The 17,157-nt window shown below is 43.1% G+C and overlaps 1 protein-coding gene across 1 annotated transcript in view; it reads left to right on the top strand.

Annotated features, from left to right (window-relative positions):
- The window catches only part of irs4b (insulin receptor substrate 4b), a gene marked incomplete at its 5' end in the record, with an annotated part of 37,313 nt that extends 33,788 nt beyond the window's left edge, over nucleotides 1–3,525 (top strand). The window contains one exon of the mRNA XM_083639916.1: nucleotides 3,401–3,525. Within this exon, the coding sequence (XP_083496042.1) occupies nucleotides 3,401–3,405 (5 nt within the window). The 3' untranslated portion in view covers nucleotides 3,406–3,525. The remainder of the gene's footprint in view (nucleotides 1–3,400) is intronic.
- Nucleotides 3,526–17,157: the final 13,632 nt, after the last annotated feature.

The following is a 17,157-nucleotide window of genomic DNA, read 5'->3' as shown; positions in this document are numbered from 1 at the left end:
ACCAGTCCAACTTATTTACCAGACAGCAGTGTTACAGTACCAGTCCAACTTATTTACCAGACAGCAGTGTTACAGTACCAGTCCAACTTATTTACCAGACAGCAGTGTTACAGTACCAGTCCAACTTATTTACCAGACAGCAGTGTTACAGTACCAGTCCAACTTATTTACCAGACAGCAGTGTTACAGTACCAGTCCAACGTATTTACCAGACAGCAGTGTTACAGTACCAGTCCAACGTATTTACCAGACAGCAGTGTTACAGTACCAGTCCAACTTATTTACCAGACAGCAGTGTTACAGTACCGGTCCAACTTATTTACCAGACAGCAGTGTTACAGTACCAGTCCAACTTATTTACCAGACAGCAGTGTTACAGTACCAGTTCAACTTATTTACCAGACAGCAGTGTTACAGTACCAGTTCAACTTATTTACCAGACAGCAGTGTTACAGTACCAGTCCAACTTATTTACCAGACAGCAGTGTTACAGTACCAGTCCAACTTATTTACCTGACAGCAGTGTTACAGTACCAGTCCAACTTATTTACCAGACATCAGTGTTACAGTACCAGTCCAACTTATTTACCTGACAGCAGTGTTACAGTACCAGTCCAACTTATTTACCAGACATCAGTGTTACAGTACCAGTCCAACTTATTTACCTGACAGCAGTGTTACAGTACCAGTCCAACTTATTTACCTGACAGCAGTGTTACAGTACCAGTCCAACTTATTTACCAGACAGCAGTGTTACAGTACCAGTCCAACTTATTTACCAGACATCAGTGTTACAGTACCAGTCCAACTTATTTACCAGACAGCAGTGTTACAGTACCAGTCCAACTTATTTACCAGACAGCAGTGTTACAGTACCAGTCCAACTTATTTACCTGACAGCAGTGTTACAGTACCAGTCCAACTTATTTACCTGACAGCAGTGTTACAGTACCAGTCCAACTTATTTACCAGACAGCAGTGTTACAGTACCAGTCCAACTTATTTACCAGACAGCAGTGTTACAGTACCAGTCCAACTTATTTACCAGACAGCAGTGTTACAGTACCAGTCCAACTTATTTACCAGACAGCAGTGTTACAGTACCAGTCCAACTTATTTACCTGACAGCAGTGTTACAGTACCAGTCCAACTTATTTACCAGACAGCAGTGTTACAGTACCAGTCCAACTTATTTACCAGACAGCAGTGTTACAGTACCAGTCCAACTTATTTACCAGACAGCAGTGTTACAGTACCAGTTCAACTTATTTACCAGACAGCAGTGTTACAGTACCAGTCCAACTTATTTACCAGACAGCAGTGTTACAGTACCAGTTCAACTTATTTACCAGACAGCAGTGTTACAGTACCAGTCCAACTTATTTACCAGACAGCAGTGTTACAGTACCAGTCCAACTTATTTACCAGACAGCAGTGTTACAGTACCAGTTCAACTTATTTACCAGACAGCAGTGTTACAGTACCACCTATAACCTTGGACAAAAATACCACGGTATCGCGGTATTGCGGACCATTTGTGTTTTTACAATAGCCGAAATATTCCCATACAGCCGACGTCGTCTTTTTAGATGGGGGAAAGTTCAGGGGGGTCCTTGCGGCTCCTCTCTACTGTGCTCTAGTCTAGGTAGGCATGCAGCCAGGGGGAGGGGCCGCGTAAGCTGCACTCTGCAAGCGACCTGGGCACTTTGTTTTGGGGAAACAGCTGATAACGTGGGGAAGGTATGACGGCAAATTTGAGTGGTTTTGATACCGTGACGTTTTCAAACCGCGGTATACCTTCAAACGGTATACCGCTGCATCCCTACAATCAGGTGTGACCAAAACTGTCAACCTCTTCTTCTTCTTCTTCTTCTTCTTCTGTTGCGTAAGAGCCAAAATCCCCTTGAGGGCGTCCTTTGCTTTGATCACGGCTGCTTCATTGCCGCCAGAGGTGCTTGGTTGTGATTTGTACCTGTGGCGTGTCTCCATAATGACAGCACAGGTACAGAACATCCTCCTGGCTATTACTGCCATCATAAATAACCGGGCCAAGATCTCTGTTTATATATCCTAATGTTGCTCAATTAAAATGGCTGCTGGGAGCGAGTCGTAAATAACCTGCCTTTTTTTTTCAAACACCTGTCAAAGTGGCTTCTTGGTGTGGATGAACTTCACAGACACAAACATTTAGCTAGCAGCATTTGGTAGCTGCTGTCAATCCTCCCAAATTGATCGTGGCACTCAACCGACCCAAACGCTGTTGAAATCAATATTACCAGAATCAAATCAATCAATCCTTTCGATATTGATACATATCACTTAAACATGGCTTAAAATCACGTTAAATATTCAAATTGATGCTTGATCAAGCTCAAATAATATTCCTGGAAAATCTTACCGTTCCTCAATTTGTTAGTTTTTCAGTAGCACAATAATATCATATCACACTATTATTCTACTGAAAGATGATAAACGATAATATGGTAAAGTCAGCTGAAAACCTCTTATCTTCAAATGTCAACATCTAATGAATAAAAAAAAACTGGCCTAATTTTGTTATTGCATAATGCTTTAATGTTGGCTTTTGTAAAGGTTTCATAATTTCCTCCGTTTGTCCAAAACTGTGGAGTTCTTCAGATTAGCACAGGTGGCTTCATGCCTTTCCAGTGCGTGTTTTGGGAGGCCAAAGCCAGACAGATTCCAGTCCAAATGAGTCAGCAGCACTGGGCTCCAAAATAGACCAAAACAACTAGCCTAGTATTGTCAGCTCAAAACCACTTTGAGATCCCAAACCGTGTCCCAAATGCTGTGTGCGTGACGTGTGTGTGTGTGTGTGTGTGTGTGTGTGTGTGTGTGTGTGTGTGTGTGTGTGTGTGTGTGTGTGACGTGTGTGTGTGTGTGTGTGTGTGTGTGTGTGTGTGTGTGTGTGTGTGTGTGTGACGTGTGTGTATGAGTCTTTAAATTCCCCAGCCTACTTTGTTTTAAGAGAAGAATAGAGCCTTGGTTAAGTGGACAGTAAAGTGGTTGAACTTACCAATCTTTACCGGCATGTGGCAGGTGATAATATACCATCTTGGAAAGTGAGAGTTTGTGAGTTTGTTATTTACACGCACAAAAATCCTCTCGAATCTTAAATGTTAATACTTTTTTGCAGAATATGAGAACATGTTCTTTTCTTCACTTTTGATGTGCTTTGAATGGCGGTTTGAGCAGATTTTAGTTTTTTTCTGGGAAGCCATGTTTGTTTGTGGCGTGCCCCGTCCCTGTGGTCAGCTGGTCGCTCATATTTCCTCTTTTTCTTTGTTTGGGCTCTTTAGTTGCAGTAACATATCCTGCATATTTGTAATCTCTATTATAATCCCTGTCTCTCTCTCTCTCTCTCTCTCTCTCTCTCTCTCAGACTGAGCGATGGTACGACAGAGGCCCCTCCCCCACCTCCTCCTCATCTCTCTGCTCGGGGGCACTTGACCCTGCCTGTGACCTTTTGACCTCCCCGCCGGTGACCTCTGACCCAGAAGCTGCCGCTCCCTTCTTCTGAACGCAGAAAAACAACATCATCAGTGACAACAACAGACGACGACGCTTGCAGTTTTTTTTTTGTTTTTTTTTAGTGTATCACATCTTTTATTTTTTATTTTTTATTTGTGTTTTATATGCATATCTTGTCCTCTTTTTTTGGGGGATCATTTTTGCCCCTCACGCTCGATGCTGCCAGTGTGCGCTGCTTCCCCCCCCCCCCCCCTCCTCCTTGTTCAACAGACTTCTTCAACGGACAACGGTCAGTGAACTTTGAATGAACGGGCGTCAACAGAACCGCAGATAGACAATTTACGAGTCTTCTCAGAATGGTTCTGCCTCCCCGTACGGTATTAAAAAGGGAGGCTGGAATACTAAGCAAAAGGCATTACGGTACATAAATGGAAAAGGTGCATTGAACTCAAAATAATCCTGTTTTTCTTTTCTTTCTTTTTTTTTTACTCCATGCGTAGTCCATCCTCGATACGGTACCATACAGTTATTACATTGTGGATAAAGTTGTGGTAGAAAATATGTATATTTTTTGAATGGAAAACCCCTTGAATGGTACAGGCTCGTGGCTGGGTCCATTTGGCTACAGACAAAAATGACAGACACGAAGTACCGAGCTGCACCCATTGCTACGCTGCGGTACACCGCAAACACCCTGTAGTTTTTGGGCCAGTACCAAATACGACGGGGTGTGTTAAACGGGTACCGCAAAAAGTAAACGGGGGAAACGACAGAACTTGAACGGTTCTTCCGCTGTTTTGCCCATGGTAATTTGGCTAGTACAGCATAGAATGCCGATTTATAGAATTCTAAAGGTTAGTGGCAATGGTGACAACGCAAGTCTGGGTATTAAGGCTGTTAAAGTCTGTCACACTCGCTTCAGACCTGTGCAGATGAGTCTGCTAGCAAACTGTCACGACTTAACGTTAGCGCCGAGGCTAACGTAGTTTCCAACATTAGCTTGCAGCCCACGGCAGACATGCTTTGGTTCCTCTCCCCTCAGTGACTTGCTATACAGAAGCTAACCAAACGGCACGCGTCAAAATGGCCGCCGCTCCATTGGCTTGAGCAAGAATAACCGTTCTATACGTCCTGTTCTGTTACCGCAGCGGTATGGCTTTGTCACGGTGTGCTGATGATGTCATGGAAAAGCCACAAAGCGTTACTCTCCTCATATTCTGTAGCACATATTATTTATTTGTTGCAATAGGTACAATATTCCGATACATTTCCTCGTATGTGTTTCATGTGATGTAACGGCAGAGGCGGTACTGTGCAGGGTGGGAAAGTAACGCCGGCCACCAGTCGTGCGCTGGTGAATGTCGTCCCCATGAAACAAACTCCCGGTCTTTTTACTTCCTGGAAAACAGTGTGTCTTAACGGCGACCTCATGCTGCACATGTAGGCGTAAATATCAATTCCAGCCAATTAGGGATCAACTTGAACCAAATACAGCAAACTAAAGCAAATGAAAATATAGACATATCGAAAGCAAATAGAAAAATGCTTATTTTTCCATCTTTTTTTTTTTAAAATAACCACACTGTCCTTCCATTCAATGTTATGCCATCGGTGGATTGAATCTTAATGGCCGATGATGTAATCAACAATGCAAAAATCGCCCCATTTTCCATATTCAACCGATATTTTTCTGCATCACTACAGCCAATGACCCCCCTCACTGTGTTATGTCCCGCCCCCGCAGCCCGCCTCAACGGGACACCAGGAAGTAAAGATGCCGTCTCATGGGGACTTTAAATCTATCTCTGCTCTTACAGCCGCTTTGCAGGTAACAAAACCAATCCCCGAGGGCCTATGCCGCCTTTTATTTTATTTATTTTATATTTTATTCTATTTTATTTTATTTTAATTGGCCCGTTAAAACTAGTGAAAGTCAGCCGTCGCGGCCGGTGGACGGAAACCGCTGTATTCCCGCTCTGCCGCTGGCTTGGTGTATTAGTTTACGAACAACAGTTGAGTAAACGGATTCTTCTCTGTTTCACCTCATACGGTCCCTAACACAGTTCAGGTAGAGTGATACGGTCCCTAACACAGTTCAGGTAGAGTGAGGGGACAGGGGCCTGCAAATGCTCCAAAGTTCAAAGTTGGGGGGGGGGGGGGGGGGGGGGGGGCGATTTTCAAGAAGGTGTGGGAACCCTGGAGGGAGAGTGGCACCTACTCACACATCTCACACACACACACTCTCAAACTCACAAGCACAAAGCATCGATTTGTATATTGGTACTGGGAAGAACACACACACACTCTGGAAGTAATCCATATATAGAGACATGGAGGCATGGCATGTAGGCCGAAGATGCATACACCAACGTCATTAAGACACATGTCACATCTAGTCATGTGGCGTCTCCCATGCCTGCTCTTTTAGCATACGCACATACTGTGTGTGTGTGTGTATACACACTCGTGTATATACACACACACACACACACACACACTCACACACACGGTAGTCATGCAGTCTTATTTAAGCCGCGGTAACTCCTCCGCCTCCCGGTTTCGGCTGTCTTTGTCAACGGCTCCTGATGACGTCCGGGATTTTTGAAACGCACACCCACAGAGACACGCACACTCGCACACACATTCACACACTCACATACACACTCACTCACATACACACGCACACACTCACATACACACTCACTCACATACACACGCACACATTCACACACAGTGTTCGTCAGCGGCTCTGGGTGACGTAAAGAGGTTTCCAGTAACCTGAGATCCAGCCCCAGGTGCAACGAGCTGGGCATTCTTGCCCCGTTACAACCTCACACACACACACACACGGACACATACACACACATACGTAGGTAGGCACACAATCACACACACACATGCACACATTAACACACACATTCGGACATGCGGCGAACACCCAAATCAGTCACAACCTTAGTAGCGGGTGCCTTCTCCCTCCCTCTCTCTCTCTCTCCTCTTTCTCACACACACACACACACACACACTCATGCAGACTGATACGCCCATATTTAGCATTTCTACTAGCGCTGCTCTCCCATGACCATCACTCTGTTCAGGAACTGTTTTCATAGAAACACACTTTAACCTCCAAAAAAAACAACCATTGTAAACCTGAGAATTTCAATTTGTGTTTTTGTTCTGTTTTCATTCAATGTCTCATGTCTCCTTTCCTTTGATCAGCCCGCTCACTCTTCTTCTTCTTCTTTGTATGTTGTACGGCTGAAGGCTAGGCAGGCTTTTGTTCAGCGCCGCGCAGGACGCTCGGGAGGGAGCGAGCGATGGACGCGTGGTATTTGCACATGGGTTTTTAGCGTTTTGTTTTAGCCCGTTTGGAGCACTAAACGGGCGGGTTTTGTCATTTAGGACAAAATATAATGAAAGTCCGCTTCAGTTTTCTGTGATTTGAAAATAGGGATGCACCGATATGGACACCGCTTTTTTTTTCAAACGCCACAATCAGCCGATACCGATTAGTTTGTGCCCTGCCAAAATCATCTATATTCTGCCATCATTATCTCATTATACATTTCAATGCATATAGATTTAAAGATCAGCTCTTATTGTAACGACTTTCACATAACCAACCGTGCCCTTTTTGAAATTGAACGACATGAATAGAAAGCAAATGAGCATATCGATTTAAGGAACATCTTTCATTGTAACATTCTTTTACATAACCAAAAAAGGCTTTATTTTATTTTTATTTATTTTATTTTCTCACGCTGATAGGCTGTCATTCCATTCAAACTTGAACATCTTTGGAACAGATAAGTGACACAATATATGTTGGATCGTTATCGGCTACTGCCATCGGTGGACGTAACTCATCGGCCAATGAGCCGATTGTAGTCAACGATGCAGAAATCGTCCGTTTCCGATATTGAAGCGACATATCTGTGCATCACTACTTGGAAAACGTACCCGATGCTGTCCGACTTGTCCGGATGCAGTAAACTCCGCCCAGTCGATACTCTGTGCGTGTTGACGCAAACGCTGGGAATTCTATTTCACCTGCTGTTGGACCTATGCTTTTTTCGGGGTGATGGAGGGAGGAGATACTAGAGGAGAGGGCAGCAGTTAAAGAACCATATGGACCTTTTTGGGGAGGTTGTCCCAATGGTCTCCTTACCCGGTATCTGAGAGGACTGGCACCAACATCATTTCTGTGTCTCCGGTAGCTCTGTTCGGCGCGCATGTTAACGCGTTATAGCATTCAGTGTGTAAAGTAATTGTAGGTGACTAGCATTATCCAAAGAATGATGGTCGACCTTTCAGTCATCCAAAGTATTGGGTGTGGCCTGTAGATCTCAATCTCAAACTTCATCAATCATTTCTTAATAAAGTTAATTTATACATCAACAGCGCAAAAACGCATTAAAAAAACGGTCTATTAACTTAACTACTAACTAGCTAATTTTCAGATCCCCTGCCATTGAAAGTGTGTTCTCCATTTCATGAATCCCCTAAACAAGCCTATCAGGTTTAGACGCGTCATTCAAATTAACTAAGCAGCCAAGTGGTTAAAGTTACAATTCCAAGCAAATTAAGTTTCTAGAGTCGAGGATCTCACTACTGTTTTCTAAACGACCATCTTTTAGTTTAAAAAAAGAAAATTTTATTAATAAAAAAAAAAGATGGAGTGCTTTTGTCCCTTTTGTTTATGTTTTCATTTACTATTTCCCCACAGGAAAGTCTTGGTATGTTTGCGGAAATATTAATTCATTCTTTATATGCAAGTGCTTTTCTAGTTTGCAAAAAAAATGAACTAAGCATCCAGCGGTAGAGCTGCTGCAAGTTCTCATTTTCGCGTTGCTGCTGCGGACAGAACTGTCTACCGAACTCACCCATTAGTTTGGTGCCAATCCCCCAAACTCCCAACAACTTTTAAAGTCACCGTGGTCCTCTTAAGATGCAGCTCTATTAGTTTGTGTCAAGTTGTTTTTCTGAAGACCAGACCTGCTTAGGTAAATTGTGCGTTTGTTTTAATCTGTTGGGAGTACCAGATGGGTGGAGCTTACTGTATGAGGGCAGGTCAGGGGGCGGCAGGTCATTTGTCAGTCATAAAAAAAGCAACACTAATCCAACTGTCACAACACTTTACTGTAATCGTTTACCGTCCGGCACGCTGTGTTTGTCCTGCGAGACAAACCCCGCCCATCTGGCGCTCCACGTAGGGGAGGAAAAAGAAAAAAGTGACGAACCGTCAAAACACTATTTTTAGCCCGGGTCTGTCTCGTTCCCGCTCCAAACCCCCCCCCCCCCCTTCTCTGTTTCTCTCCGTCCGTCACGACAAAGAGGCCAAAAAGGAAGGGAGACGACGATGACGACGACTACATGAGCGTAACACTCGTTGTGCGAGTGGAGAAAGGAAGCTGTTTTTCGCGGTACGTCCCATCGGTGTGACGTTACAGCGTCGAGGTCGATGATACCGAACCGTAACGCTACCGTTTGTTGGTACAGAAATAGGGGAGATTGGACCCCGCCCCGTCGCCCTCTGGAATAGGGATAATTATGAACCTAACTTAAACCCCTCCAAAACTCGGCAAGATCCGTGTTTTAAACGGCGCCGTCGAAGGGAGAGTGCGTCTAGACGTCTGATTTAAAAAGTGAATATTGACAAATGCTGTTTAAAGATATTAAGCCTGTGATGTGTCTTATATGTACATTATGAACAATTTGAAATATTTTTTATTTGCCCCTCCCCCCACCACTCTATAATGAACAAAGAATTGAATATAAGAATATTGATGCTGTGGCTCGTGAGGGGAAGGGGGGGGGGGGGCAGTTTTCTTTTCTTATTTTTGGAAAATGTTTTGTGTACCTATGTTAGTATGCTACAGCGGCGTGTTGCTTTGGCTACAGCGGAAACGCTTGAGCTACATTTAGGGGGCGAAGGATCCCCCCCTTTAAATCATTTCAACCATTCTTCAACTCTTGGTATGTGTAGTTCCCTGTCCGATCGCCTTCATGTTGAATCTCCCCCTACCCTCTGTTTTAGTCTTTTTATCGTAACAAAACGACAACGGAAATACACAGGATCTGGTTTTAGATATCGCTCGGGTTCTGCGTTCATATCGGCAACGATTCAACCTCAAACCTGTCCTCAATGTTTTGATTCTGATGTTGCAATCAGCTGTTCTGAATTGATTGAGAAAGTTGAGAAATGAGACGTGCGTTAATATATAACCCTCCTTAAAGGTACTGCATCATTATGCAACATTTTCCTTTCCTCGTTTCTTTCGTATTCTGATTTCTGTATCTAGTTTACAGAGGGAAAATAATCATCTTATTTTTTTATTTTATTTTTTGGGGTTGTGTTGAATCGAGGCGATCTCGTCGAGACCGAGGCTGATTTTCCTCTGAAGAAGAAAGCAAAACGTTACGCCAGGGGAGCGTTTTTTTTCTTTTCCAAGAGTACTACGTAGGCATTTTGCAGTTTATTTGTATAAAGAAATGGGTTACAACCTCTGCCTATTTTTTATTTTTTTTTGTAACTATATTACATTTTATTTGCTGCTGTGTAGTACAGTTAACAATGGGGGCGCTGTCGGTGGCGACCACGAGGATGTCCTTTGCCCTGCTACCAGTCGCGGCTCTGTTGTCTTTTGCCCGAATCCTTTAGGAAAACGCGGCAAGCTTCCGCTAAGGATCCTGGGAAAAGGGACAGAATGCCGCCCTCCCCCCCCCCGCTACCTGTGTTCTTATTTTCTGAGTTGAATGCCGTTGTTTATCAGCTTTACAGGAAAGACAGTCAGGGGGAAATACTGTGGAGGTGTGTATTCTTCATATGTGCGTTATTTTTCCCCGCAACGTATGCCCCTATTTACGGAAAAAAGATGAGAGAAAAAAGTTTTAAAAAAAAAGAAGAAGAGATGATTCAAAAAGAAAAATGAAAAACTGTTGTGGAAAAGAGGAAATCCTCCTGTAAATAAGGAAAAATACAAGTTGTTGCTTTTTTTCCATGTTATGATCGGCACCTCGGCAGGTGACCCCCACTTTTAGTTTTGTTCTCTTCTCGTTTAGTTGAGTTTAGTTTTCTCATGGAGGGAAAGGGGGTAGGAGGAGGCCATTTGAGCATCGGCATAGTGTTTATATTTATCAAAACTTTTTTGCTTTCGATAGAGCTATTGCAATAAAAATGTGTTCATGTAACTTCCGTGGCCTCAGTTGTCCTCTGTGTGTGTGTGTGTGTGTGTGTGTGTGAGAGATGTACCGTCATGGAGTTTACCATCCACGGTATGTTTGCTATTTGGAGGTTAAGGGACATGTCACTATTTCAACCTGAACAAACCTCCTTCTCCAGTGAGCTAAGACTCCCTTTTGACGTCATTGAGATAAAATGTGGTGTAAATGTACAAGAATGTTTGTGTGTGTTTGCTTTACACACTATTCGCCTGTGACTGACTCCCAGGCCAGTGTACTTTGACACACTGACTGATATGTATTTTCTTCATGAAGCCAACATGCGTCAGCTCAGCACCTCCACCAGATAACATGTCAAAATGTCCTACTTCCAATTTAGGAGATTTTGTTTTCACTCCAACTGAAGGCTTACATGGTTCCTCTGTGAGTTGAGACAGTCGTTTAAAATAAGTCTGTTCTCAAAATTAGTTTTTCTCATAATCTGAGCAAGAAATCTCCATTTCAGTAGTACTTGCATGCATACATATACACCAAACTTCCCAGTTTTATTCCTATCTATATTCTGAAGGTTTTTACAGAGGGATTTGATATCTTAGCCTTGTTGTTCTTCCTAAAAACATGGCAAAAACATTTTTTTTATGACTGTTGACAATCATTTATATTTATTGAGTGATAAATGAATGATACATCCAAAATGTCATTTGTAAAAAAAATAATACTAAAAACTGGTTGCCATGTATCAACAGAATGAAACAAGAATGTTGAACCTGGCTGTATCCAGTGTTTAGATTTCAGTTCTGGAAATGTATGCAAATTAGTGCATATTTAAGTATGCAATGCCTCTTTTGCATATTTTAAAGTAAAATTTAAGAAAACTTGTAATAGAAAAAAGTCTTAATGCCAGTAATCAACTGACACACCCATAATCCCTGATTTGGGGCCACCATCTTGGATTTGTCAATAAATAATTAACTGGTGGTATTTGGGGTTAGACACCAAAAACAATCGTTTTTGAATAGTAATTGAGATATAGCTATTTGCTCCCGGCAGCCATCTTGAAAATGACCCCTTTCCGGAAGTCGGATTTTCCTAGCTTGTTAGTATGTTATTTAACATGTACCAGAATCCATTGGAAAACATTTTGTATCAATTTGTTCAGGGTTAGGTGCTTTTTTTCCTGATTCTTTTTTCCCCCATATACAGTATTGACCTGTCTACAATGTGTTTACATTCTGCACAGATTATAGGCCTACTGTTGAATTCCTTTCTCTTCATGGAGGAACTCCAACTCTCAGAGTTAACTCCAACACATTTGACAGGCTTGTTTTGTAATGTGATTGTTTTATTGCTCCGTTATAAACCATCATCTCTCAACAGATTAACCCATGCAGCACTGTCTGTTATGAACCAACAGATTAACCCATGCAGCACTGTCTGTTATGAACCAACAGATTAACCCATGCAGCACTGTCCACTATAAACCAACAGATTAACCCATGCAGCACTGTCTGTTATGAACCAACAGATTAACCCATGCAGCACTGTCTGTTATGAACCAACAGATTAACCCATGCAGCACTGTCCACTATAAACCAACAGATTAACCCATGCAGCACTGTCTGTTATAAACCAACAGATTAACCCATGCAGCACTGTCTGTTATAAACCAACAGATTAACCCATGCAGCACTGTCTGTTATGAACCAACAGATTAACCCATGCAGCACTGTCTGTTATGAACCAACAGATTAACCCATGCAGCACTGTCCACTATAAACCAACAGATTAACTCATTCACCGCCAATGACGTCTTTGACGTGTTATCAGCAATGGCCTTCCCCGCCAAGGACGTGTTTGACGTGTTTTTGTTTTTATTGGTGCAGCGCCTGCAGCAAACACTTGCCCAGCCTGTGACACAGACACAGGTCCCTGCCTTCAAAGGGTAGCCGACAGCACGCGATCAAACACATACCGCAGCTGTTGTTTTGAAATTGAGCAAGAGGAAAAGCAGAGAACGGGTAACGCTTCCTTGTGCAGACAGGAGAAACGCCATTGAAACGCCCTCGGCGCGCTGCACGAGCTGGAGTCGCCTTCCTCTGTGCCAGCCAGGAGAAAACGGGAGAAAGTAATCAAGAGATGTGTTTGATCATCGGAGGAATGAGGAAATGATCGATCAGTTTGCGAGGGCGGTGAGGACGTGTTGAATAGCCGAGGGGAAAACGGGAACGATCAAATAGCAGAGTTGATATGACAGGGAGACATGGACGAGGACGGGTGTGTACCAGAACAAATCAAAAATAAACACAGGAACAGCTAGGCAGCAGCGGGCAGAAGGCACTCACAGCAGCCCGCTGTCCTTCTCAAGAGCTCTTCAGTTGGTTCATGAAATCGCTGGGCTGCGTGCCCTCCAGTGTTGCTCCTGGCCAATCCCAGCGCCACAGGGCGTGGTTATTGCTTATCCTATGTTGGGTTAGAAATCTAAAAGGGGGATCGTGTGTGTGTGTGTGTGTGTCATGTGTGTGTGTGTGTGTGTGTCTGTCTGTCTGTCTGTCTGTCTGTCTGTCGGTGTGTCTGTCTGTCTGTCTGTCTGTCTGCACACTCACACCGAGTAAACTGTATTGTTGAATGTAAAAAAAAAGCACTTCATGTGTGTATATATATATATATATATATTTATTTTTTTTGTCATTTGTGTCCTAACGAATAATATTTACATGTCTGATGTCAATACAGTTCAAAATAAAAGAATTGAGAGTGAGTTATGCCTGAGATTGTGCCCTTTTACAAAAATGTTTTTTTCTCCCTTTTCTCTTCCCAGACAGGCTTTTTTGGTGAACATGGGGTGTATAAAAAGGGTTATAAGTAGAGTACAGAACATGCTAAAAGCTAACTTTCTTTTTGAGGGTGAAAGTAGAGACTTAGATCTTCATTTCGAGGTATTGGACATCACTGTAGTCCTAGTACAGAATTTACTGTGGGTCTTGAAAGATGACCAAACATTATGGAAATACTTGGCCTGTGCCAAAAATGCCAGTCAGATATTGGCAGTGAATGAGTTAACCCATGCAGCACTGTCTGTTATAAACCAACAGATTAACCCATGCAGCACTGTCTGTTATGAACCAACAGATTAACCCATGCAGCACTGTCTGTTATGAACCAACAGATTAACCCATGCAGCACTGTCTGTTATGAACCAACAGATTAACCCATGCAGCACTGTCCGTTATAAACCAACAGATTAACCCATGCAGCACTGTCCGTTATGAACCAACAGATTAACCCATGCAGCACTGTCCGTTATAAACCAACAGATTAACCCATGCAGCACTGTCCGTTATAAACCAACAGATTAACCCATGCAGCACTGTCCGTTATGAACCAACAGATTAACCCATGCAGCACTGTCTGTTATAAACCAACAGATTAACCCATGCAGCACTGTTTGTTATGAACCAACAGATTAACCCATGCAGCACTGTCCGTTATGAACCAACAGATTAACCCATGCAGCACTGTCCACTATAAACCAACAGATTAACCCATGCAGCACTGTCTGTTATGAACCAACAGATTAACCCATGCAGCACTGTCTGTTATGAACCAACAGATTAACCCATGCAGCACTGTCCACTATAAACCAACAGATTAACCCATGCAGCACTGTCCGTTATAAACCAACAGATTAACCCATGCAGCACTGTCCGTTATAAACCAACAGATTAACCCATGCAGCACTGTCCGTTATGAACCAACAGATTAACCCATGCAGCACTGTCTGTTATAAACCAACAGATTAACCCATGCAGCACTGTTTGTTATGAACCAACAGATTAACCCATGCAGCACTGTCCGTTATGAACCAACAGATTAACCCATGCAGCACTGTCCACTATAAACCAACAGATTAACCCATGCAGCACTGTCTGTTATGAACCAACAGATTAACCCATGCAGCACTGTCTGTTATGAACCAACAGATTAACCCATGCAGCACTGTCCACTATAAACCAACAGATTAACCCATGCAGCACTGTCTGTTATAAACCAACAGATTAACCCATGCAGCACTGTCTGTTATAAACCAACAGATTAACCCATGCAGCACTGTCTGTTATAAACCAACAGATTAACCCATGCAGCACTGTCTGTTATGAACCAACAGATTAACCCATGCAGCACTGTCCATTATAAACCAACAGATTAACCCATGCAGCACTGTCTGTTATAAACCAACAGATTAACCCATGCAGCACTGTCTGTTATAAACCAACAGATTAACCCATGCAGCACTGTCTGTTATAAACCAACAGATTAACCCATGCAGCACTGTCTGTTATGAACCAACAGATTAACCCATGCAGCACTGTCCATTATAAACCAACAGATTAACCCATGCAGCACTGTCTGTTATAAACCAACAGATTAACCCATGCAGCATTGTAAACTCAATTATGGCTCATTTCCACCACATATAACAGCACAGTAGCCTACGGCTCTACTCTTACTGGCCTTACTGGTCTCGATTTGACTGTCTGATTCCACTGCAAGTTTACTTGCCTCTGCCCACAACTGGTCATAGCCCATATACTGTATCTTCCCTCCGCCTTCCATTTGTATAACGTTAAATGAACATTATTTCTCAGCAAAGATCCTGCATTTATGAATGAAGGAACCACCTGATAATTGCAATGTTTGGTGTTTTTCTAAACCTTCATTGAAAGTTGACTTATAGTTTTGCAGGTTTATTCCACCCAAATACTACTTTGTGCCTAACTACTTATAGTTTTAAAGGTTTATTCCACCCAAATACTCATCTGTCCAAGTTCTTATAGTTTTAAAGGTGTATTCCACCCAAATACTGATCTGTCCAAGTAGCTACTTATAGTTTTAAAGGTGTATTCCACCCAAATACTCCTTTCGAACTACCTATAGTTTCTTGACCCTAGGACTCTTTGAAACATGTTAAAAACACGAATGTCAATACAAAAATAAGCTTCATTTCCTCATTCTTGACACTCTTTGCAGGCATGTCATCTGTGTGTGTGTGTGTGTGTGTGTGTGTGTGTGTGTGTGTGTGTGTGTGTGTGTGTGTGTGTGTGTGTGTGTGTGTGTGTGTGTGTGTGTGTGCGTGTGTGTCCCGACAACAACCGACACACATTGTTTATCCAGCTCAGGTGACCCGCCCAGCATCCAGCGTCCCAAAGTCCAACTGTCAAAACAATCTAAAGTCCTGGGCGGTCATGAGAGCCCGGATCAGCTGAGCAGGGGGTTTTGAAGCAGCCTTGTTTTGTGTGGTGTCAGTCTGGCTCTTCAGCCGGTAAACAGCAGAGATGGGGTCGTCTGACCCGGGACGTCCTGAGTGTGGAGGCAGGATCTAACAGTGATGTGAACACAATGACTAAGCACTTGTTAGGTTGAATCATAGTGGAAAGGTTTGCGTTGTTTGTGGGCTATATTTTGTATCGAAGATTGTCGTGCCACTTGAAACGCTTGAACGGGGTAGAAATAGGTGTAAAAGACCACCTTGGATCTGCCCGGGAGAGACGGAGATCAACACTGGGACTCTTTAACCTTGCCGAGTGTGTAGGGGTACCGGGCGGAGGACAGCGGGGACCTCGCGGTGCACAACAAAGCTCCAGCATCCTCTATTCAACGAAGTTAATCTAAACACATCACACACAGTCCAGCCAGTATCTTGGTTGTACTGTATTTGGTTCATTTAGATCAGTGATACCCAACTTGCGGCCCGTTGCAAAAAAAAAAGAAAATGCAAAAAAAACCTGAACGCAACATGCAAGATACCCTCTGAATAAGTGTCCAAATGTTCATTTCATTCTGGCCAATACTCCACTTCTGTTATAGCATTTCAGTCTGGAATATGGAATATCTTTCAATAATCTATGATTTAGCTGCTAAATTGTCAAATACCGCCGTCTGCTCGCTACCCAGGCATTTATGCATATACAGTACTTAACCTAACTAACTATCCGGTGTGCACAACATTGTCAAAAACCTACAATCCGCTACAGAAAAATGTATATTGATTGTTTATTAACCGGCCCCTGGCCTTCTATCATTTCACGAAAGTGGCCCCCGGGCAAAGCAAGTTGAGTATCCCTGATTTAGATTCACGCTGTCTAATTACAAGCAAATCAGAGCCCGTAAAACAAAAGTCACCTGACTCACAAGCAGCTTGTTTATTGGAGTTTTACGTCTTCGATTCAAAATGTGAAGGTCCCAAAAGAGAAACTAGAAGCACACGTGGAGAGCTGAGACCTCCGCCCACGCCGATAGTTTGTGCTATTATTACTTGTCCGTGAGTCAGTTCCAGATCTGTTCCAAAATGTAATGGGTTCTTCCTTGGCCCGTGCCACATCCTTCCCGGAAATTTCCTGAAAATCGGCGCAGTGGTTTTCCATAATGCTGCTGACAAACAAACAAACAGCACCGGCAATACATAACGTACTTGGCAGAGGTATA

This window comes from Poromitra crassiceps (assembly GCF_964638095.1).
Source record: "Poromitra crassiceps genome assembly, chromosome: 7".
Classification (NCBI taxonomy): Eukaryota; Metazoa; Chordata; class Actinopteri; order Beryciformes; family Melamphaidae; genus Poromitra; species Poromitra crassiceps.
Note: the sequence above shows the minus strand (reverse complement) of the source record. Positions and strands in the feature narration are given on the sequence as shown.